The 23,071-nt window shown below is 42.3% G+C and overlaps 1 protein-coding gene and 1 long non-coding RNA gene across 4 annotated transcripts in view; both read right to left on the bottom strand.

The window, feature by feature from the left end:
• Nucleotides 1-2,717: 2,717 nt before the first annotated feature.
• LOC146544458 (uncharacterized) lies at nucleotides 2,718-12,653 on the bottom strand. The gene is made up of 3 exons (XR_014882988.1): nucleotides 11,981-12,653; nucleotides 8,213-10,786; nucleotides 2,718-3,596 (listed from the first exon to the last, which is right to left on the bottom strand). It is a non-coding gene; the product is annotated as an uncharacterized LOC146544458 (long non-coding RNA).
• Nucleotides 12,654-17,803: 5,150 nt separating this feature from the next.
• The window catches only part of SLC4A4 (solute carrier family 4 member 4), a 221,139-nt gene continuing 215,871 nt past the window's right edge, over nucleotides 17,804-23,071 (bottom strand). For all 3 annotated transcript variants that reach the window (XM_085222689.1, XM_085222693.1, XM_085222692.1), the window contains exons 25-26: nucleotides 22,471-22,550; nucleotides 17,804-21,611 (exon numbers count right to left, since the gene is read on the bottom strand). In XM_085222689.1, coding sequence (XP_085078815.1) covers nucleotides 22,507-22,550 — 44 coding nt within the window. In that variant the 3' untranslated portion in view covers nucleotides 17,804-21,611; nucleotides 22,471-22,506. The remainder of the gene's footprint in view (nucleotides 21,612-22,470; nucleotides 22,551-23,071) is intronic.

Below are 23,071 nucleotides of genomic sequence, written 5' to 3'. Positions count from 1 at the left end.
CACAGGAGCAGGTTGTCCAGAGAGGTTGCAGAATTTCCTTCTGTGGAGATATTCAAGACAGACTCATCCGGGTGTCTACCTGTGCGACCTATTCTAGGGAACCTGCTTTAGTGGAGGGGTTGAACTCAATGATCACTTGAGGTCCCTTCCAACCCCTGCGATTCTGTGATTCACAGGTGCTCCTTTACTGATTTTACTGATCCACTTAGCACATACTGCTACTTCAGTTTGTGCTGAAATTGCCTGGCTCAGAGAGGAGCAACGTGATTTACAGCAAAATATGGTGGTCTGAAGTTGTGAAGTGGTCTTATATTCTTCAACAACTGAAATGAGATCCTTGACAGTGGAGAAATCTGTAGTCTGAGTGAAATGAAAATCCCTATCTACCTAGAGAAAACTACGAGCAGAGGTACACCTCCTTTTTTTTCCTGAGAAAAAGCTGCCCATGTATATCTGTGTGGTCACACTTGTTACTGGCTGAGCAATGGCAGTGCAGAGACAGAGGAAAACAATTGTCTCCCATAGCTATGTCTGCAGTGGTCAAATCTACTGGATCATTAACACAAGCTTAGCTGTGGGATATCATTCTGTGCTTACTTCATCAGAGATTTCTTGTTCCCTGGAAACATGGAAACAACTTCACTTCCCATCTTCAGCAGCTGTCACTCACTGTATTTCCTGAAGCTGCACTGCCAAGTTAAAAACAAAAAAAACCCAAACCTTGAAATGCCTTTTTCTTATTTTAGCAACAAAGCAGTAGACCCTGCAGAGTTGATGCAATCCTGGTGGGTATCTAATTGCCCTAATACCACAGAGCAGCTCTTATTCACTGACTGTGGGCTGACTGCTCCCCAAAGAGTCTCTGTAAGGAGTCCTGCACTGATAGCTCAACCCAGGAATTGAGACAAACAGAAGCTCGAGGGAAGAGAGAGAAGTCTTTGAGCAGGAAAAGTTTGTAGAATAGATACCTGTCCACTGCCTTTTGAGCCATCACTAAGATCTCCTGGGCTGTGCTGAGGCCTTCTGGGCATCTCACCCATGAAATCTAATTTTTCTGTTCAGGCTTTGACAACTCCTTTTATTTCGTGTGTCTGTATTTCTGCTGAGTCATGAGAAACCATTCAAGCGAATTTTAAAGCTGTCCTTTTCAGCTGGTAATCAGCTGATTGTGTATGAATACAGCAGAAAGTGGAACAGAGTTGATATGGATCATATGCTACTTGTTTTGGATGTCTCTGTCATTTGTAGGATACTAGGTTTTCAGCTGTGGGGCATACATCAAAAGCATTAAAAAGTAACGCACCATGTTACTATGGTGACAAAGAAATACCTGTGGGAAGAAACCCAGCTTAAGACAGCACAATTATTAGCATTATTCCATAAGATTCTAGAGCAGATTATTTTACTGACTATTTAATGTCAAGTGTTATGAATTTTTTGGCAATTAAACGTCCTAGTGCTGTAAGGTGTTAGGATATTAAGTGTGGCAGGAAAATGTTCTGTTTTTTTGATTCACAAGTAAGGAACACACTGGATTGTAATGATCCATTCAGTGACCTCAGGAGGAATCCTATCAGAGGGACAAAACGCCTGACAAAAGCAGCTCTTTAGATAAATCTTTCAAACGATAGCAGGCCCTGTTAAAATACTTCAGACTTTTCTGATGCCAAGTCATACAGCTGGTCATGACTTACTATCAGTGCTGGTGACCTGTATCTTGCTCTTTTCACTCATGCACTTTCCACGTGGCAATGGGCATTGTTCTGGTTGCAAGGCCACTGTCACAGAGCCAGAGTGGCAACAAAAATGAAAGTACAAGGGTCACAGCAAGTGACTTGAAGATAGAAACAGCTGCAGGCCTTCTCATGGGTACCTGCAAGCACAATGACTGCTGGCTAAAGTAGAGCTGTTGCCACACTAACCTCAACATACATGCCTTTTTCTTCCAGCAAGTAGAATTCCTGAAACGTTTTCCAGTTACTTATTGCAATACAAGTTAATGTTTAACAGGCTCAAGTCTAGCCTTCAGTGGGGCATTGAACTGGCTTCACAAGGTAAAAATAGTGCAAGAGACAGACTTTTTAGATGTGCTGAAGTGGAATAGCATGTTTAAAGGTGGTGAGAAATCTCTTGAGCCTTCAGTTTAACATGAGCACTTTTCACAGAGAGAAAATATTGTCACTGGGACCAACTGTGAATAGCCAAAGTAGTGCAGGGATGAGGAATACATAAAGAAAGAGGAGAGCAAGTCCCTCAGCCCCAGATACTGGACTTCTTTGCATGTTTTTTTTTCACATGGTTATTTGTTTGCATTGTTTCCTTCACATAAAAGTCCCCACACAATGGTTCTTCCATTACATGCCATCACAAAATATTGAAGACCTACTTGCCCATCTTTCCAAGTGAGTTTTCAGCTTGTGTGAAAGAGGCTTACCTCTTTCACTTTGGGTTTGTGCGTGCAAGATGACTGAAATTTTGTTGAAAATCTGAAATGTTGAAATTAGAAATAAACATCTCCATTGAAACCAGACTGGCAGACATATAGCTGTTATTAGCAAAAGAGCAGAGGACTGCAATGGAGACCATCATGCAATTGGTGCTGAAGACCAATTGTAAATTGCATTAGTGCATTAGAGGCATGCAGCTCATACATGTACCTGAGCTGAAAGGGCTACATTTCCTCTTGAAGTGTGCTGACAGCTCTGTTTTCATCAACGTTGTGTAGGAAAGGGTGTATTATTTTTTTTTATTTATTTGGTTGTTTTTCTGTATTTAAACCAAACACATTTCAAATCCTCTGAAGTCTTTATAAAACATAAGAGCTTCCTTTAGATAGAGCAATTAACCCCAGTAAATCATGCCTGCATAAACAAGACTTTCAATGCCATAACAAGCCAATAAAAAAAAAGTCCATAAGATCTGAGAAACATGGAAAAGATCCCTTCATGCAGCATGCCAGCTGCTGGCAGAAAGCCATCATAGTACTTCTGCTGTTATGAAAAGGAGAGTCTCGGCTCCATCCCAGCAGCTGCCTTTCCAGCCTGCTTGAACAGGCACCAAATTCACATTATATTCAATCCAGCATGGGAAGCAAGTTTGAACATTCAGGCACTCTTGCAGAGTACATCTCTGCTAGCACACCCTCTCACATGTCCCTTGTCCTTCATGCTCAGGTCAACATAAAAAAATTCCACAAATTAATTCTTTTAATCTACTCATCTTTAAGGCATTACGAATAGCATGTTGTGATGACCTCTTCAGATATACACTCATTCCTGGCAATTGTTTACCTAAGAAATCTTCACATGAGCCCATTGGTAGAAATTAATTTGAGGTTTTAATATACCAGTCCTTTAAATTCTCCACTCTTTCTCTATTTTTTTCTGATAGAGCACTTGATTTCAGTCCTTCTTCCTGCTGTGATGCTTCATCCTCTGCTCTTGTTTTTTTTTTCTGCTTTTTCTTCCGCTCCCAGATGTGTACAGGTGAGGAAAGAGATCACTTTTTCATTATTTGAGTTTCTGTTGGCTGATGGAAGGACTAAGTAACTTTTGTTGCTCCTTCACTTCAGTTTTCCTTGAGGCAAAGAGTCTTTCCTGCTCAGAAAGAAAGCAAGAACAACAGCATTAAGCTCATATCCCTACCTGAAACAAGTGTGTTTTCCTTGTAGTCCTGCCCAGACAAGAAGTTTCCCACTGAGGTGTGAGACAGACGGGCATACAAAATTCTGATTCACCGTTTTAGGTATCCCACAGTCAGCATGAGAAGAGATACTGAACACTTAACCTGCACCTAAGACCCTTATCTGTAAGGTAAAAGGTGTCATATTTCTTTAGTATGTGGCTTTGCATTTTTAATTGTCAGTGGTTTTTCTACTCTTCTAAACTTGCACAAGACTATGTCAGCAGAGAGAAAAGGGATACTGCTAACTATTTTTCTGCACATGCCTTTGCCTCTGTCCTGAGAAAACCAGGTTAATTGGCAAAGGCTAAATAGAAAATCATAAAAGCTGTATTTGCTTGTTATTTCCAGGGCCAGGTTTCTTAATGTCAGTACCAAATACTTGTCTCATTGAGATACTACATCTTGGGTTTGTGCTGAAGTATGAAGATTCAAAATCATTCTGAGACTGTTACTGCACATATGGCATCCTCATTTGGTATGTAAAACTTTCGTAGAGTAACAGTAGGACAGCTTTGAGTCGTGTGACTAAAGCTAACACTGCCTGCTCTCACACCTGGAAAACTGCAAGGCCAAGTGCATTTTGTTTGTACAAAGAGATCCATATACATCATAACAACAACTTGTAGGCTTGCCTGCCTACAGTATAAATAATAAGAAAATTCATGGAAATAGCCAAGAGCACTGAAATACCTTTTCTGCTCTTCTGAGAAAAGGGAAATCAGGAGGCCGTGTTCATGATATAGCAACTAGAGAAGTTTCATAAGCAAAGCTTTTTGCCTTGATTGGCTTTGGGCTTGCTTGCTGTTAAAATGGTAAATGTGGGTATAGAAATGGGCTATTCAAAAGGGAACTTAATTCTCTGGAGAGTTTTTCTACACATAGTGACTCAGTAAATAAGGTGAATTAATTTAATGCCATCACTGTAGGACAGGCCAGTGAAATTGAATTAAAACTATGAGAACATTCTCTCTTAGTTACAACAAACCTAGCAATACCTACAACCAAATAAAAAAAAAAATTACAAATACACAAGTTCTTGAAGCCGTAGTCTGAATAATCAGAAATATTACAACAACTAGATGTGAACCAGAAGCATTGCTGTGAAGTAACTGCATATTTGGCATGAGCTATCTACAGCATCTGTTTGTACCTCAGCAGTGGTTTCTTCTCCCCATACCTCACCATCTCCTTTAACGCATCTTTCAGTCAAGGTCTTGATGTGTGTTGGCAGTGCTTTAAGCCATCCCACATGCTAGTAGCGTTACCTATAATTGCTCGATACAGTTTTAGATTAACCAAGGATTTTAGGAAGTGTAGGCCATCATACTGACCTGAGGAAGAGAGGGTGAAGAATCTTTTTCCATGCTGCCAAAAGGTAAACAAAGTGCCTGCGCCCATGATGTTGAGCCCTCATAATTGCCTGGGCCTTCAATGCTATTTATATAAAATAATCATTTAGGGAACACATCTATAAATACCACAGCTACCTTAGCAAGCACAATGTGAAAATAGAGCCTTGTGCATTTTAAGTTGGCCAAACAAGTATTTTCCATCTCGTGAAATCTGTGAACATTCCAGCTGGCTCTATTGGCATGGGAACAACTGTACTGTTTCTTTCCTAGATGAGGATTCAGTCCTGAAACATACATTGACAGAGCCGACTTCCTCAGAAATCTTGGTGTCATTTCACCTACACTGCTCAGATAGCAGTGTTGCCTTCTGCTGAATACTTCAGTGAGTTGGCTGTGTGCTAATTTCTACCTTGATAGCTAAGTTTCAAGTGGCTGGCACTAAAAAGGAGAATCTGTAATATTTCATAACCTAGAGGAGATAACAAAATGCTTGCTTCCAGTGTTTGACTTGAAGATGAGTACCCGAAAATAAAACTCATCTCTTTGATAGACAGCCTGTATTTGCAGTTTTAGCATAAGATAGAATGAATCCACCACTCTCTGTATTCATGGTTTTGGCTGGATTTAAGAAAACATTCTGATGCCATCTTCCAGTTGGCAGAACTCAGAGAAGTCTTTCACATGCTTGACAAACTTTTCAGCTGGGTCAGGCTGTGGATAATGGAAACTATGACCCTGACGCTACCTTTGATCCTGATTCAGAAACTGGGAAACCAGGGAGTAAACACTGTTCCGTCTTGCTTGCCTGTGCTAAAGGGGGTGTTGAAATGCTAGATTTGGGGAGAGGTATTAAGTGCTGAGGAAAAAAATTAAATGAAAACAAGTCTTCTTTCTATGCTCAATTTCCTCTGCTTGCTGAGTGTTATTTATGGGTGAGGAAAGTTCTGTAAAATCAACTAAATGAAAAGCATTTGGTGACTGATCATGAGGAGTGATTTCTCTTCAAGGATCAGGTTCACGGTGACAAAGTGCAGTTACTAGCATTGATACAACTTGCATCCTTTTAATCTGTTCTCAAAGGAGGCAGTATATTTACAAGGACAAGAACTAATAAGTGATTCAGGGTCACTTTGGGCTGTGCATGAAGCTGCTTTCCCCAGAGGCTTGATGGTCTGCTCTGGGGAGGGTGAGTGTGCTACGTGCCTCTGTGCCCTCCCTATCTCCTGGTTTCAGCCCAGACAGTGCAGATTGGACATTGCTGCGTGGTTGTTGTGTGTGGTGTCTGGGGGGAATGAGAGGCAGATCTGCTACTGTGGTGGTGCAGGGCAGGGGGCAGCCACAGGATGGGCTGTGCTATGCCATATGTGGCCTGCAGGTCATGGGCTTTGCATGGCTGTAGTAGCGTAACATAGCACTAAGTTATGGAAGCTGAATTCTGAGAGCATCAAAGCTCTAGGGAAGACTGTATAAAATATTTTCTGTGTTGAACTTACATTCTGATAACACTAGGAGAGAGGCATTCTGGTAGGATGGAATCACTTGTAATTTCAGGTTATTTTTTAACTTTTATTTTTTTAATATCAGACCTAATGGGTGTCTGTACCCATGGGGAATTTTAGGTCAGTCTTCCTGTGTTTGGTTCTGTAGATCACAGCAGTGTAGGCTTTTGAATCTAGTGCTAAATAGCTATTACTTTATGCGTGTGTGAGCCATGTGCTAAGAAACTGAGGTTAGCCTTTGTGTGAAGTTGTCTATTCCAAAACAAAAGGGTATCTTGCTCCAGAAAACATATAATTTAATGAACGGCTTTTTAGCTAGCAAACGAACTGCATGTGATTCATTAAAAAAATGAGCCAGCAATGTGCCCTTGCAGCCCAGAAAGCCAACTGTATCCTGGGCTGCATCAACAGAAGCATAACCAACAGAGCAAGGGAGGTGATCCTGCCCCTCTACTCTGCACTGGTCAGGCTTTGCCTGGCCTACTGCATCCAGATAAGGAGTCCTCAGTACATGAGAGACAGACCATCCAGAGAAGGGCCATAGAAATGAGCCCAGGGTGGAACCCTTCCCCTATGAAGACAGGCTGAGAGTGCTGGGGCTGTTCAGCCAGGAGGAGAAAAGGCTCTGGGGAGATCTGAGAGCGCCCTTATCAGGGGGCTATAAAAAACAAGGAGACAGACTCTTTAGCAGGGTCTGTTGTAGAAGGGCAAGAGGAAATGGTTTCAAACTAAGGGAGGAAAGACTGAGTTTGGATACAAAAAAGAAGTTTTTTTACAATCAGGGTCGTGAGGAACTGGAACGGGTTGCCCAGAGAGATGGTAGATGCCCCATCCCATTCAAGGTCAGGCTGGAAAGGGCTCTGAGCAACCCGGTGTAGCTGTAGGTGTTCCTGTTCACTGTAGGGGAGTTGGACCAGTTGGCCTTCAAGGGTCCCATCACACTCAAATAATTCTATGAGTAAGACTGGATGCTCTTTAAATACTGTTGCTGAGGAATCAGGAATCCCTTAGAAACACTTAAAATAGACAGCTTCCAAAGAAATAAGCATAGAAAATTTTGGCTCGAATTACTCCTTCATACTTAGTCTTAAATCAGAGATGATGTTTTCTCTGCTACATTTCTCAGGACCCATAGCAAAGTAGAAAGCTTAAGAGAAAAAACTGTGGAGCTAGTGATTTTAACCAGGGCTATGTCCCTCCACACAGTGGAGTTTCTCCCATAACTCTTATGAAAGAAAAAAGAAATAGATGGAAGAACACCTAAAATCTCTGGAGAAACTGTGCTGCAAGCTTTGGATACCATCGAACAAACACTCACTTTCAAGGAACTTGGGACCAAAAGCTAACCTGTATCTCTGTGCAGCTGGCATTACAACTGTGTAAGCAAAAGATGCTTACTTTCTGGTTGCAGTTCTCAGGTCAGAATTATTTACACACTGCTCTAGGCACTGATTAAACATACGGAAAAACCTGCCTTTTGCAACATGCACTATTTCAGAAGTGAGTTTTAGCAATCTTGCATTTCATAAATCTGCAACCTAAGCAGGTTCATCCAGGTTGCTAAATTGTTAGTTGCAATTTATTTTACAATGCAGTGCTCAACACAGTTGTGCTGTCTGTGCTAGAGGCTGTAGAACATACTGAAGATCCAGGTGATTACAGGCCAGTCAGTCTCACCTCTGTCCCTGGAAAGGTGATGGAACAGCTTGTGCTGGATGCCATCTCCAGACAACTGGAAGAAAAGGTGGTTATCAGGAGCAGTCAGCAAGGGTTCACCAAGGGGAGGTCACGCTTGACCAACCTGGTAGCCTTCTACGATGTTGTCACTGGCCGGGAGGATGGGGGGAGAGCAGTGGATGTAGTCTACATTGATACTGTCTCCCACGACATCCTTAAAACAAAGCTGAGGAAGTGTGGGATAGATGAGTGGACAGTGAGGTGGGTTGAGAAGTGGTTGACTGGCAGAGCACAGAGGGTCGTCGTTGGCAGTGCAGAGTCCAGTTGGAGACCTGTAACCAGTGGTGTCCCCCAGGGGTCGGTGCTGGTCCGATCTTGTTCAACATCTTCATCAATGACCTTGATGAGGGGATAGTGGCCAACCTCAGCAAGTTCGCTGATGATACAAACTTGGGAGGATTGGCTGACACACCTGAAGGCTGTGCTGCCATTCAGCGAGACCTGGACAGGCTGGAGAGCTGGGCAGTAAGCAACCGGATGAGGTGCAACAAAAGCAAGTGTAGGGTCTTACACCTAGGGAGGAATAATTGCATGCACCAATACAGGCTGGGGGATGAGCTGCTGGAGAGGAGTTCTGCAGAGAGGGACCTGGGTGTCCTGGTGGACGACAGGTTGGCCATGAGCCAGCAGGTTGGTCAGCAGGTCGAGGGAGGTGATCCTTCCCCTCTACTCTGCCCTGGTAAGACCTCATCTGGAGTACTGTGTCCAGTTCTGGGCTCCCCAGTACAAAAAAGACAGGGATCTCTTGGAAAGAGTCCAGTGGAGAGTCACAAAGATGGTGAAGGGCCTGGAGTATCTCCCCTATGAAGAAAGGCTAAGTGAGCTGGGTCTGTTTAGCCTTGAGAAAAGACGACTGAGAGGGGACCTGATCCAGGTTTATAAATATCTGAGGTGTGGCGGCCATAGCGGTGAGGCCAGTCTCTTTTCAGTGGTACATGGAGACAGGACGAGGGGAAACGGACATGAGCTGCAGCATAGGAAGTTTCGCACAAATGTGCGCAAGAACTTTTTTATGGTGAGGGTGACGGAGCACTGGAACAGGCTGCCCAGGGAGGTTGTGAAGTCTCCTTCTCTATAGATATTCAAGACCCACCTGGATGCCTACTTGTGCGACCTGCTGTAGGGAACCTGATTTGGCAGGAGGGTTGGTCTCGATGATCTCTGGAGGTCCCGTCAAACCCCTATGATTCTGTGATTCTGTGAAGATACTCAAGTACTGATATCATTGTTTAAGTTATTCCCTCTCCCAAAAAACAAAAGCTTGGCTTCTTACCTTTACCATGGTATCACTGCATAGCATAGCAACTTTGTCTAAGGATTTTGCAATGCACTTTCTTGCAGCTGGAGCTGAAAACCTGAACTTCTGCTGACCTGCTTGCAGGGCCTTGTGCAGACAAGCAGTGTTTAATTGTTGGTGGTAGCATTAATGTACTTCATTTAGGATACTGAAGAACAAACATGTTCCTCAATCCAGGCCATTCCCCTGAGCATCACTGGGTCTTTTAGTGAAACAGAACGGAGTGCAACCACTCCCTTCCCCTTCTCTTGGCTATGTCTTACAGACAGCAAATGCTCAGCAGCACAAGGACTGTTTTGACTTTGAGTTTGTCTGGTGTCCATTGCAACAAAGCTCTGGCGTGTCATTTGGTGCCTGAGCACTATTTGTACAAATAAAGTGGCCTGCTGAGCTGCTGTATTAGTAACCAGCTTGAGCTGTCATACCTCACTCTTCCCTGTGCTTTAAAGGGGACTGAGGCCATCACAGGTAGAGGGCAGTGAGAGCTGATCCCCCTCTCGCTGAAAGAATCACAGAGCCCCAGCAGGCTAAGCTGACAGCACACCCACAGCCCTGCAACCAAAATGACCTTTTGCTGCAGCTTTCAGTGATTTCAGCATCACATTTATATCTGCCAAATTCAGGAGGTGACATGGTGACAACTAAAGATTAGAGCAGCCTTCTGTGTTTCCAAGAAAAAAAATTGGAGAAATACAATAAAATAAACAAAGGACATTTCTTCTGCTTTCTGCCTGTTTCTAGGAAATGTGCTGATTGATAGATTAAAAAAAAAAAAAAGATTGATGCTTATTTTCATTGCAGCTCTGAGGGTGAGAAGCGTACACTAGAATATCCCAAGGGAATTGTGAAAGCGTCAGCAAACTGGCAGAGAACAGAAAGCCAATTCCATAGTCTCTCTGGATGAGGTTGCATCAGTGATCTTTTCTATCACAAAACTTTTGGCAAGGGATTTACTCTGTATATGAACAAAATGTTTTCGGTGTTGGTATTACTTGTATCATTTCCTGCTGTGATGTTACATCTTTTTGGTTCATGGGGACTTCTGAAGTCCTGTGAGTAATTAGGAGGTTAAACCAAAGCGGGATCACATTTAGATGTTTGCTGTTCTCTCAAGAAAACATACCCATTCTACCCTCCTTCTGAGCCAGCAGATTTTCCATGGCTGATGAATCCTACAAGGTTGTACTGATGGTATCACAGGGACATCCTGATAGGCCCTGTGGGGAAAGCAAGGTTTAAAAATCAAAGTCTTGACTATCTTCTGGGACCATGAGAATCCTCACTTTTATATGTACTTCTGCACTGTGGCCAGAATGGTCTTTTGGCCCTTATTTTCTCAAATTTGAATACTTTCTGTGGTGTTTGCCTGCAGAAACTCACTTAAGTTTGGTGTGTTTTCATTCATACAGAAGGTGCATGCTTCAGGGAAACCAGAACTGCTTTGCATCTTGGCTTACGGGTAAGTGATACTAATTTGGGAGATCAGCAGTTGGCACGAGAGGTTGCATTTAGCCCTGGAAGTTTTGCTGTTTCCTCAGGAGTGGCCAGAGCATTGCTAACAAGCACAGAGGAAACTTCACTGATGAGGCTTGACTAGTAATCCTTAAATACACCAATGCACACCCCGCCCCAATGTCTGACATGACAGTAGGTACAAGCTCCTATCTGTTAATATATGTGAAACAGGGCTCCTGATCCTGCAGCACAACTGCTTTGCTGATTGTGGCCCACCATGTCCTCTGCTGCACAGAGTGGTGCTCAGACTTGTTCTGCTTCTGTGATTCTCCCTTAGATACCCCAAAATGAGACACTATGTAAAGACAGTTCTTTGAGATGGAGGGCATGACATATTCTTGGGGAAATAAATGAAACAGCCTGAGCACTTAACAGGACAGGAATTAGAATTACCAGCCCCAGAACAGAATTCAAATTCAAATGGGAATTTCTATCTGGAAAAACAAAGCACAAAACCAGATTTCTCAGTGCATCTGTGCTTGTCCAGCAAACAAGCTGCCATAGTTTGCCACTAAAAGCGTGTGAGAAAACACTGCCCATTCTGGCACAAGGCTTTGTTGAAGAACACTTGTGCTCTGCCCTCTGCATTTTATTACAGAGCGTGTAATATTTTTATTTGCATTGTTTTTTGGGCTTCCATTAGCTTTAATGGAAAAAGATGGAAAAGCCTAATTCTGCTGCATATACCTCCCTGTGGACTAATTAGTTGAGTAATTGTGAAAAGCCATTAGAGAGATTGCATCCATTATTAAGAATTTCATTTTAGAAATGGACCAATTATCTGAAATACCTCTCAGGACCTTCCCTGAACATTCGTTCATGAGCCAAACACTGCTTTGCCACAGCTGGTAACAGTTTTTCCAATAAACTGAATGAAGAAAGAAAAGCTTCCTTACCTGTACAAAGTCAGCAGCAAGCTGACTCATGGCAGTAGTAGAGGTGAACACAAAACACCATTTTGCATCTCACAGAATCTCTGTTCCATTGCAAACTTCTCTTGACTTTCCCAACTTTGGTACAGAGCCACAATCCAGCAGGAACTGCACTGTGCCCCCAGGAGACTTTTCCCGCTCGTTTGTGAATTCTTCCTTCCTCTTTTGAAATGTGATAAAGCACTGATTTCTCTTAAAGTCATTTCTCCCACCATCGTCTCAGTTCCCTCTGTAAAGTTTTGCAAGAAATCAGCCTTTTCCTTGTTAGCTTGTCCAGCACCATTCTTGCTCCCCAAACAAAGACCTGGGCTAGGGCTTGGCCCTGCCTCAAAAGAAATTCCAGTAGCTGTTTGTAAGCCACATAGGTGTGCCTCGTGCAGGCTGCAATCGAGATCCGTGTGATGAGTGGAAGTGTTTTAATTAAGTGGCATAATCTTTCCCGCCAGATAATAAAGAAGAGCTCAGATAACTTCTCCAGCAGGAGGAATGCGCGTGATCCTGACACATGATCTGGGCTTGTCAAGATATCCTGAGTGCTACACAGCTACAGTGTCAACAGGTTGCCCAGGACAACAGGTACAGCAGGAACTATTGGATAGAATACTTGCACCTCTGACGCCAGAAATGTTTGAGCTGCAGATTGTGGCCAAGTGGGAAATTACATCAGCTAATCCTTTCTCCAAATCTTTACGCTCTGCCCACATTTGCCAACCTAACAGGTGAGAAAGAGTCTCATGTACCTGAGGATGCTCTAATGTCCCCATTACTGTGTTCATGTGTTCACAGTGACAGCACTGATTTTGACAAAGATGCTGAACTGCAGTTCTTAGATGCTGAGAAGTTTCTCGCACTGGTCAGTGTTCTTCTTGCAGCAGTCTCCTGTCCTGCCCTAGTCACTTACAGCCCTAGGTTATTGCCAAGTTTATCCAGGATAATTAGTTATTATGTACTGTCCTCCATTCTGCACTGTTGCAAGGCTGCTCCCTTACCTGGGAAATTTCCACCTACCAGTTTGTTTTTTTTTGATAGAGGAACAACAGGTTGCACTACATCAGGAACAAGCTCTGAGCCATCTCCCAAAGAAAATGTCACAGCCCCCAGGAGACTATCTGGCTGGGAAAAAAGAATAATCAGGAGATAAATATCAGGAAAGCCCAAAACCCCTATACCACCTGGGAAAAATGAAATCTTGGCATGCAGTGGCCCCCAAACCCACAGGCTGTATCCTAGCCCTGCTGCAGGGTGCCTGACAAGGGCTTCTGGGAGGCACTGGCCTTGCACAAGGCGACCTCACTCATGACAGCAAAGCTGCTGCAGCCGTCACTGCTTACGCAGGGGCCATCAGAGCCCTCACAGGAACTCCAGTGCCTCCAGGCAGCCTCCTCCCTTCAAGTGGAGCAAGGCAAGCAGCAAGCTCTCTGAGATCAGGGCTAAGCCTGGCTCAGACTTTTAAGGGGAAAAGAAAAAGAATTGATTCTTTTAAAAGAAGCAGCAAAAAAGAAACCACACTTCTTTATTAAAACTGATTGGTTTCTGAGAAACTATGGGATGGTCAGTACATCCAGTAACAGCACTGGGCCTGCTGGCAGCTTACTCTTCCACAGAATGACTTCTTATCAGGGTTTATGCAAGCTGAGAGGATTTACTTGGCCTGCAAAACACCCCTGAGATATTAGTGTTCAACCCTTTGCCAAAGAGAGCAGAAAACACTTTCATTTTCTGCTTCGAGTTGGAGTGCTAGATTTTTATTTTATTTTATTTTTTTGCTGGTACAAATATGGAGAAATTTTGTTGTACAGCAGCTACAAGAGCAGGTCTTGTGGATTGGCCATGTGGGGAGGTGAATTCATAGTCACTAATTCTGGAGCATGAGGCGGCCTAGGGAGCCCCAGCAGTGGTGGTACCCAGCTTGACACTGCACAAGCTTTGCATTGCCTCCTGGGGCTTCTCCCTCCCCCAGGACCCTCTTTTACCCTATTTTGAGTCCCTTGTGCCGTGATGGCAGCATAGGACATGAGAGACAGCTTTTCCTCCTGCAGTTTTGTCTCAGTGGCTTTATAGCCAACTTCAAAAGGTTTGAAAGAAAAAGCAAAATCACTGTTTTTGGTTTTGTTTTTTAAATCTTTGCTGCTCAAAGCAGTCTTTATTTATCACTAAAATATCTGCATGCTCACATCACATCTGCATAGCAGTACACCTCCTTCAGCATGTTTCAACAAGATGGCTTGCAAAGTCAGAGAGCTACTGGTAGAAGTGTAGTTTGTATATCAAAGACAGGGAAACAAAACCAACTACTTTTGCAAGGTAGTACCTTTACTCTTGAACTGTCACCTTTGAAGGAAATTCCTGGTACTCATCATGCTGATACACATCTCAGTGCAAACGAGGCACTTCTGAGTAACACCTAAAACTCACCAGGAAATGATTCTGTAAGCCACACTGATCACAATGAATGTAATTAATTCCTAGCATGGGGCTTTCTTACACACCCATCGACTCAAAAAGTAGAGCTGCCCAACAGGCACAGGGCTATCTGCATCGTTGTGACTTGTAGGTAGAGAACTTATCAGGTGTGGAGGAGCAGGCACCATCCTAATCTGAAATTGCTCGTTTGCTTGATAAGTTAAGTAATCTCTAACTGTAGAAGGGCTATTCACACTAATTACACTGCTGTTGTAGAAATAATTAAGCAGCAATTCATTGCAGGTGCAGTATCGTGGTAGGAATAACATTACTAACAGGGGAAGAGCAGAGGTGCAGTAGGAAAAGTGTGCTATTAGGTTGGTGAAGGTGCTGAAAAAACCTCACCAGGCTGATGGGCTACAGAAAGCCACTGTGGCCAGATTTCCATGATAGGAGTACACAAGCCCACTGCTGGGCATACTATGGGATACTGACCTGATGCTTAGCCACAAGCAAACACCTGGGGAAAGCAAGCAAACTTGCACTAACCCCAGGTGGTTGCTAGAGGCAGGTAAGCTGCTGGGAACTGGGTGTTTGGGAGTGTACTAAACAAAAAAGTATGTGAGATTTAATTTTTTAATGGTTGTAGTTTAAGTGGAGCTCAGGCTCCTGCAAATAAGAGGCATAAGCATCAGTTAGTTAACCCAATAAATGAAAGGGTATTTTTTTTCTTAAGGAAGAAATTATTTACTGTTAGAGTGGTGAGACACTGGAACAGGTTGCCCAGTGAGGCTCTGAATGCCCCCTCCCTGGAAGCATTCCAGGCCAGGCTGGATAGGGCTTTGAGCAACCTGGTCTAGAAGGAGGTGTCCTTGCCTATAGCATGGGATTGGAAGTAAGTAATCTTAAAGGTCCTTTCCAACCCCAAACCATTCTATGATTCTTAAAAATGGGGGAGCGGGGGAACCATTTTTTAATTTCCCTGCTAGGTACATAAGATGTGGGGAAAATAAGCTTTGCTCAGTTTGCACATTAGTCATCAGAAGTGTTGGTGCACTTTCCCCACCACTCCAGTTGAAGGCTCATCCCTTCATACACTGCTGCTTTAGTAGATTAAAATTTAGTCATCAGTGCTGGCTTGTACGTGAACCTTAATAGTCAGAGATCAGGCTAAGAACTATCATTGCTGTTTTTTGTTAAATCAGTTTAAAATATTAGATCCATAAAAGCTTTAAGAAAAGGCTTTGGTGGTTTTATCTGCTCCCTGTGTTGCTAATTCAGAACCCCTGGGCTTTTTGCTTTGCTAATGACTAATTTTTCTAGCATTTAAGGCTGGAATTTGCTCTTCAGGCTAACGACATCTTTGCTGTAGTGCCACTGACTTCAAGTGGAAAAACAGCAAATAACTGGGCTCACAATTCCTTATAATTTTTATTCTTTTTATGTATTATGTACAGTGCTTGTCTAAAAGGAGCAGCGAATTATTTTGCTTTCCGTAGTTTGTCTACAAAATCCATACAAAAAAGGGTTCATCAGCAATTTCTGGCAGGCTGGCAAGAGGTGGAGACAGTTTATGGATCAGCTCAAAGCCACCCAGCTCCCACCCAGGGAGTTCAGCAGGAGCAAGTAAATCATTTCCCCAGGCAATAATTTCATAGCCTGCATGGGAAGCAACTGACTGTCCCAAGAGTCCTGAAGTGCCTGGACTGAGGTATGTTCACAAAGTACTATAGTGACGGAATTAGAAGAACTCTGGACAGTGCACAGCTTTTGGTTCCAGTGTGTTAAAAGGAAAGAGCTTGGTTGCTGTCTGAATCAAGACTGCCAGATAAGGTATGTTACAGCAGCAGCAGAGAGAAAAAGAGACTTGTAGCTTGTTTAAGCGTCATCACTGTGTAAACGAGGTGTTCCTTACTGAGTAAGTTAGCTTAAAACATATATTTGTGTTCTAAGGGCAACACCTCTTTTTGTGGCAGAAGGAGATTACATTTCTATAGGAGTCAGTGCTGCTTTACAGTTTCAAACCACTGGGATGGCCGCTTAATTCGATGTCTCCTCATACAGAGAGGGAACCAAATTGGATGTTTCTGTACCGTTTCCACTATTCAGTATGTGACATAAGACTTGCCAAACAAGTCATTGCAATCCTAACACCCCAACTGCTTTACTAAAAATATGCAGAATAATTTAGTACTCTCCCAGCCGTGTTAAACGCCGGAGCCAAGGAGATGGTGCGATAGAAGCAGCCCCATTGGGGCACTACAGGAGGGTGGCCATGCTGCTAAGGGTGCAAGAAGAAAATAGGGATACAGAAGGTATTGGGTAAGGCTACCACTGATGTGTTCATTTAACCGATGGGGTAATTTGTGCTCACTATCCCTACAGCTCTCTTCTGGCAGATCAACAGCATCCCTGCAGTGTAGATGGCCCAGCAATATGTGAGCAGTGCACTCTAAGCTGCTTTAGCCCAAAGCCATTACGTAAGTTAACCTGTGCAAGCTGTTTTCTATAAAAGGAGCAAGTGGTATTTTTAGCAAGCTTTATATAGTTGCTTGGCAAGGGGAAGGAACAGGAGATGCCTCAGCTCCCTGTGCTCTGTTAGAGAGAACCTCAGGAGATCCTACCTCCATCAGCACCTTGCTGACCATGCTTTGCACATACTTCCTAGTAAGGAAGAACACCTACCCCACATGCACACACACACACACACACAAAACACAAAACAAAAACAAAACAAAACAAAAAAAACCACAAGGGGGAAAAAAAACAACAACTTGTACTAGGCTGGGATTTGTAGCTGTCTTCCTTTTTGTTACTACCTAGTATGTATTTACTTATTTTTTCCTCATTTTCATAACAGGAACACGCTGACTCCTGCAGAGAATGGTCATCTGGGTAAGTGCAAATTTAAAAATGCTAGCACTATGAAGTATGTTGAACCTCTGTGAAGGGTGTGTGAAATTGACAGCTGCCCTGGTTTGCTGATTCCCATCCACGACCAGCAGTCTCTGCTGAGAAGTGAGGCTGCTCCCAAGAGAAGACAAAAATCTCAGTCTCAGATGGAGATATGTCTTTTCAACTTTCATTTCTCAACAAAGTTATATTTCGTTCCTCAAAAAGCTTCAGTAAATTATTTCAAGGGAGTACATCTGTTGTTAGCTCACTCTTACAGAGCCATATATCCCAAATCTCTTTGTGTTTATAAAGGCTGGTCCCGTGTTTCCCTACATGAATTGGTGGGACCTTTTTGAATACCCTCTCCATCCAGAGACCTGCCAGACATTTGGCCTTAGCAATGGTAACAATGACAATGGTGATCTAGGAATCTTCTTTCAGTCAAAACAAACGGAACAGATAAAATTAAAACCAAAAAACACACAACTCTCCAATAAATGCATAAAGTTACTTTATTTTCAGTATACATTTAATTTTGAAAAATATAAATGCTAAAATATCTCATCATCTTCATCTTTTGATTCCATAAAAGTCACAATAGAAAGCTTCATAAAACTGTAAAATACTATGTTATAAGGAATTTCATGTTTTATATTAGTGGAAAAAAATTTAATATATTGAAATGTTTTCTGCTTTTTTCGTTTCTGTTCCACCATCTTGATCCACTTCATTTTACATTAATTCTTTATTCTTTCTTCCAAAGCAAATACAGACTTAAGAGAATTAAAAATAATAAAAGTATCTGAAAGTGCGTATTGATTCCAAGGAAAAAAAAAAAAAAAGTAATGCATACAAATATATGTCAACCTTGACAACAAATAATTAGTGGCCACAGAGGCAGACAGTCACCATTTTCATGGGCCTGGGACAAAGCTATCTGCAGTTCGTTTGATTTCACTGGGTTATGGCAGGATTTCTGCTCTCAGTTGGTACCTGTTTTTGTAGGACTTGTAAGAGAAATTGTTTGGGGGAATTTTGTTTTTTTTTCGTTTTTTTAATGGACTCTTCTGATTTCAGAAGAGCCTTCCCAGAAACCAAAAGTGCTTATCCAGGCTTTTCTCACCAAATGTCCAATTCTGAACCAAAATTAGTTTTAGTTTTGTTGTCACAAGGCCTACAAGGTGCAGTGAAACTCACCTTGTGGTGACATCAGCCTATCAAATGCTATTAGGCAGCTGCTTTTCACTGCCTTCCATCTCTCAGTGCCAGCAGAGCTCTTGCTTGCTGTCCTTGTGGTTAATTTTTTTAAAGGAAAAAAAATAGAAAGGACACACAACCTTCCACAAAATGCTGTTGTCAGGAAGCAGGAAATGAAAATTTTCCAGCTTCTGTCTCCATCCAGAATTGTTTTTGACATGAAAAACTACAGCATTCTTTGTCCCATCCCTTAAACAATGCTACCCTCTGTACAACAGCTCATCTGTTAACATAAAAAATAAAAAAGAAAGATCTAGATCAGCAGTCAATACATTTCAAGTACGTTTAACATGGTTCAAAAGTGGAAGACCTCATTTCTGTGAAGACAAATCACCAGGTAATAGCAGATGAAAGGATGCATGGTGTGTGTGTGTGCGCATATGCATGTGTGCAGTGCTGCATTCTGAGCATACTGTAGGTGGAGGGAGGGTTCTTTTGTCAGTGCTCTCTTATGGAAATCTTTTCCTCTGTATTAATCTATGCTGATCTTTCCTTATTTGGATTTCTACAAATAAAGTGTCTGGGCAAAACATAAAAGCTCACATGTACTGTGTACATGATGACACTTGAGCCTGTTTCCCCTTTGGTAGTCTGCGACTTTCTTTCACCAAGGAATTAAAACAGTTTTCTACATGATAGCATTGTACTTCCCAGGTTCTCTGTCCTCCAGCTAATCCTAGCAGGCAGCAGAAGGGATCACACAGTGGCTGCTTTTCTGGCTGCTTCAGATAGCTCCTCACTCTTTTTGAATCAGGTTTGGGCTGCATTTATGGGATGCTGATATCTCAGGCACAGCAAAAAGGAACAGCTGCTCTCCCTTCTTCTTGCACTGCTTTCTCACAGTAAACAAAAATGTTAGGTAAGCACAAATTTAGATTCCTTGGTAACAAGCTGGGGAATGTACGTGTGTGTGCATGTGTGTGTGCTGTGCCAATTCCTCTGCAACTCAATCCTCTTTGTTTAGCAACGAGCACTTGCACAAGACTGTGCAAATAATATAAAAACGATAATATTATTATAGTCCATATAATTGCATCTTTGAACCAGAACTAGTATCTGGGAAAAAAAAGAGTCCTAGTTTGCAGCTCTGATTGTTGATGTGGTTGTTACTAGCTTGTGGATGCTAAAATTTGGCATATAAGGTCTCTCAGCACCGTGATGAAATCCTATTTCCTTAATCAACATGGACTTTGGTTTCTTCACAACAGGTGTGGAAGCCGCTAAGCTCTACTTTTTTATTCAGTATCTTTGCTACGGTAGGAAAAAAAAATGAAACAAAGCCATGTGTTAGGCATTACAAAACAGTTTCTGCAAGTGTGTTTTTTAATGCCCAGCCCTGAGGGCTATTAGGGACTGTCCCTTCCTCTCTTGCTGCTGGGCACCTGCTCTCACTGCTGCTTCAGTCCCTGGCATGCTTCACTGCAGGGAGCTTCATTTTTAAAGCGAAGCCTTTGCAGTGTGTCATATGAAATCCTCACACTTGAAATAAATGTGCTGGGGAAGGCCAGTTTCCCAAATGCTATTTTATATATGCATACTCAAGTTCACTGTATACCCACAGCAGAGAAAATGGTGATGCTTGCTGGATTTAAAACCAAAAACCTGTGTCACTGTGCCTTGCTGATTTGCTACAGATATGGCATCGTGTACAGAAGGTTTGGTTTACCTGGCAGAGTGCCAATCAGTCAAGGTGTAAGAATAAATTCTGTACATGACAGAAGGCAATGCCTGGGCACTGTCAGTTCTCGAGGAGGATCTAGATCTTGTGTCTCAACTGCACACAGGGTGTTTCCACTTGCACACATACACACACGTGCACACGCGGATGTTTCACATGAAAGAATTCTAACAATACTGCATAGGAAATCAACAAAATGAATACAATCAGCATCGTCCACTGACACTGTTAACCAGTCAGTATTTAACTTACCAACAGTACACTTAAGACTCTTCCTAGATCATGAGAGATTTAAGTTATATCCCATCTCCTTCATAGTGAAGTTAGATTATTCATAAAAAACAAAATAACCCTAAGTAAAACAGAAGCTTTAGAGTACGTGTTAACAAAACTGATCCAGCCCTACACCATGTCCTGGAGATTGTGTATTTTTTTTTTTTCTTTTTTGTAAAAATCACATTATATATGGTACAATACATTTTTACAGAAAGCCTGGCATCTAGAAATAAGAGGTAGAACTACTCAAAACTATATGTTTCCTGCTGCAGGAAAAATTCATTTTTCTTTACAGTAATTAAAAAAAAGGTTAAAAAAATTGACAAAAAAAAAAAGTCATAGGTTAGGCCCCCATAATTTAAACAAAATAATCTAGGAAAATAACACTCTTCAATGTACCTGACAGATTAAGTCCATTAAAGTGTTTTTAAAAAAAAAAATTGCATAGGAAAGGGACATTTCAAAACACGTGCTACAGCGATGGCAATAGTTTGTCTGTGCTGGGAGTGAAGTACCTTTTAGTTTTCCTTCCTGTGTTACTATGAGTACAGGCTTTAAGAGCAAGTTAGTATTAGCAGCACTTTCCAGCATCTTAGAGCAGTGTAATAAAGACATTGAATTAGCCTGGAGGTCAGTTTTGTTCTGCCAGACAACAACAAACAAACAAACACTGATTCACAACTAAAGTTATGCCAGTTCTCCTGACATTTCACAAAAGTATTATATTATATCCTTAATACTTCTGCCCTCTGCTTGAAAATGAGATGCGTGCATGTCTAAGCAACAGAGAAGGCAAAAATGAGTCTTGGTCAAAGTGGAAAAATTGGGTGGGGATAAATAAGAGGAAATCTGCAGGGGGATAAGGGTGGAGCGAGGAGCACAGAATGTCTCATTTACTTATGCAGGTGGGGAGCAGAGAGCATTGTAATATTTGGCTAGTGACAAAATAAATTCCATATAAGACTTAACAGACAGACAAATTACAAAGTAGTTTCTGTTCCCTTGCTCCTCCAGAAATAACCATTGTCTTCAGGCTCAAGTTCTATTCTAATTTGAGGCACAACTTTTACTGGAGTTCGTGGAGGGCTGCGAAGAAAAAGAAGGCAAGGTAGGTAAGTGTATGGACTAACGTCATGCATTTTAGTAATGCTTGATGCGCTCTGCAGCGCTCAGCTGAATTCTGAAGAGCACATTTTCTGAGGGATCAGTTCCTGAAAAACTCTACAACTCCGAGAAAAAAAATTATAAAAACAGAGTGGCAGCTGGTTTACTCCTCGAAAACTGCAGATCCTAGTACTTACTGGGCACAGCATGGTGTCACATCTAGAAATGGAGAAAATGCTCAACTCCCAGTACCAAGTGTATCAGCACAGGCCAGTACAATACAGCTTTCTGAAACTGGTAGTTTCAGAATAAATAACTCAGATGGGCACTGGTAATATAAAGCTCTCTTTGGTACCAGAATAGATAGGCCTGTGCATCACGTAATTTTATTTTAATGAATTGGCCCAAACACTGCTCATATCAGGGAGTAAGCCTACTGATTTTGTTAACAGAGGAGCTCCACATATCCAGCACTTGCGCTTCACAAAACTAATTGCCTACATAAGTTTACAAATTTTTAAGTCATTTAATTTTTTCCCCTGTAGACATGTTTTTCAAGATTTTTCCCAGTTGTTCCAGAAATTTTTTCTGATTTGGACCCCAAAACAGGCATGAGTACTGCAGCTGGGGTTCAACATAAGGCCAGCAGAGTACTTAGGTAAGCTTGTCACTCTCTCTGCATTGTAAGGCCATGCTGGGAATTAAGTTAGGATGTAACAACTGCACATTAGAAATTCTCTCCAAGTGTTTTCTAAGAGTTTCCGGTAGGCAGATAGGGACTTCGCCTTGTAGAATTTTGGTACACTGTGGCACATGCAAATTGCATTTTACAAGTACTTACCTTGGCATAGTGTGTGACTGAAGAAAAGGAATTTTATCAGCACGACGTATGGCGTTCAAGGAATGTTGGTGATTTTTCTTCTGTCAGGAAGGAGAGAAAAGATCTTTTTTGTCATTGCATGCAGCACAGATGGTTTCTTAAGCCCAACAAACTCTCACATGTATTTAGTAGTGTTTTTAACTGCTGATTTCCTGCTATATGGAGTTCACAGCTTGTAAATGAAAATAATAAAGTTAAGTCTCTCCTCCAAGATACAGAACCTGAACTGCCAAAACAACGGTGATTCATTTGCAGGGACTGCCCTGTGAGCTGCATTCAGCTGCATGCAGACACACAACTGCATATGCAGTTGTACAGCCACGAGCAGTCACTTAGCTGCCACTTAGCTGCCACAAAAGAAGCCGCTAAGCTGCTCCAAGTAAACAGCCCATGGGGAAAACTCACTGTATTCACCAGGCCTGCACTGCAGCCTAGCAAAGGGTGTCCACCTCAAGTATGCTTCCCGGGGGAAGCCACAAGACACCGCAAAGCTCGTCTCAGCCCAGCGTTGAGGCGGGAGCATTTCTGTGTCTGTTTGGTGCTTAGAGTTGCCTGACAAAAA

This window comes from Meleagris gallopavo, chromosome 4 (genome assembly GCF_905368555.1).
Source record: "Meleagris gallopavo chromosome 4, MGAL_WU_HG_1.1, whole genome shotgun sequence".
Taxonomy (NCBI): Eukaryota; Metazoa; Chordata; class Aves; order Galliformes; family Phasianidae; genus Meleagris; species Meleagris gallopavo.
This window is presented reverse-complemented; position numbering and strand designations above follow the sequence as displayed.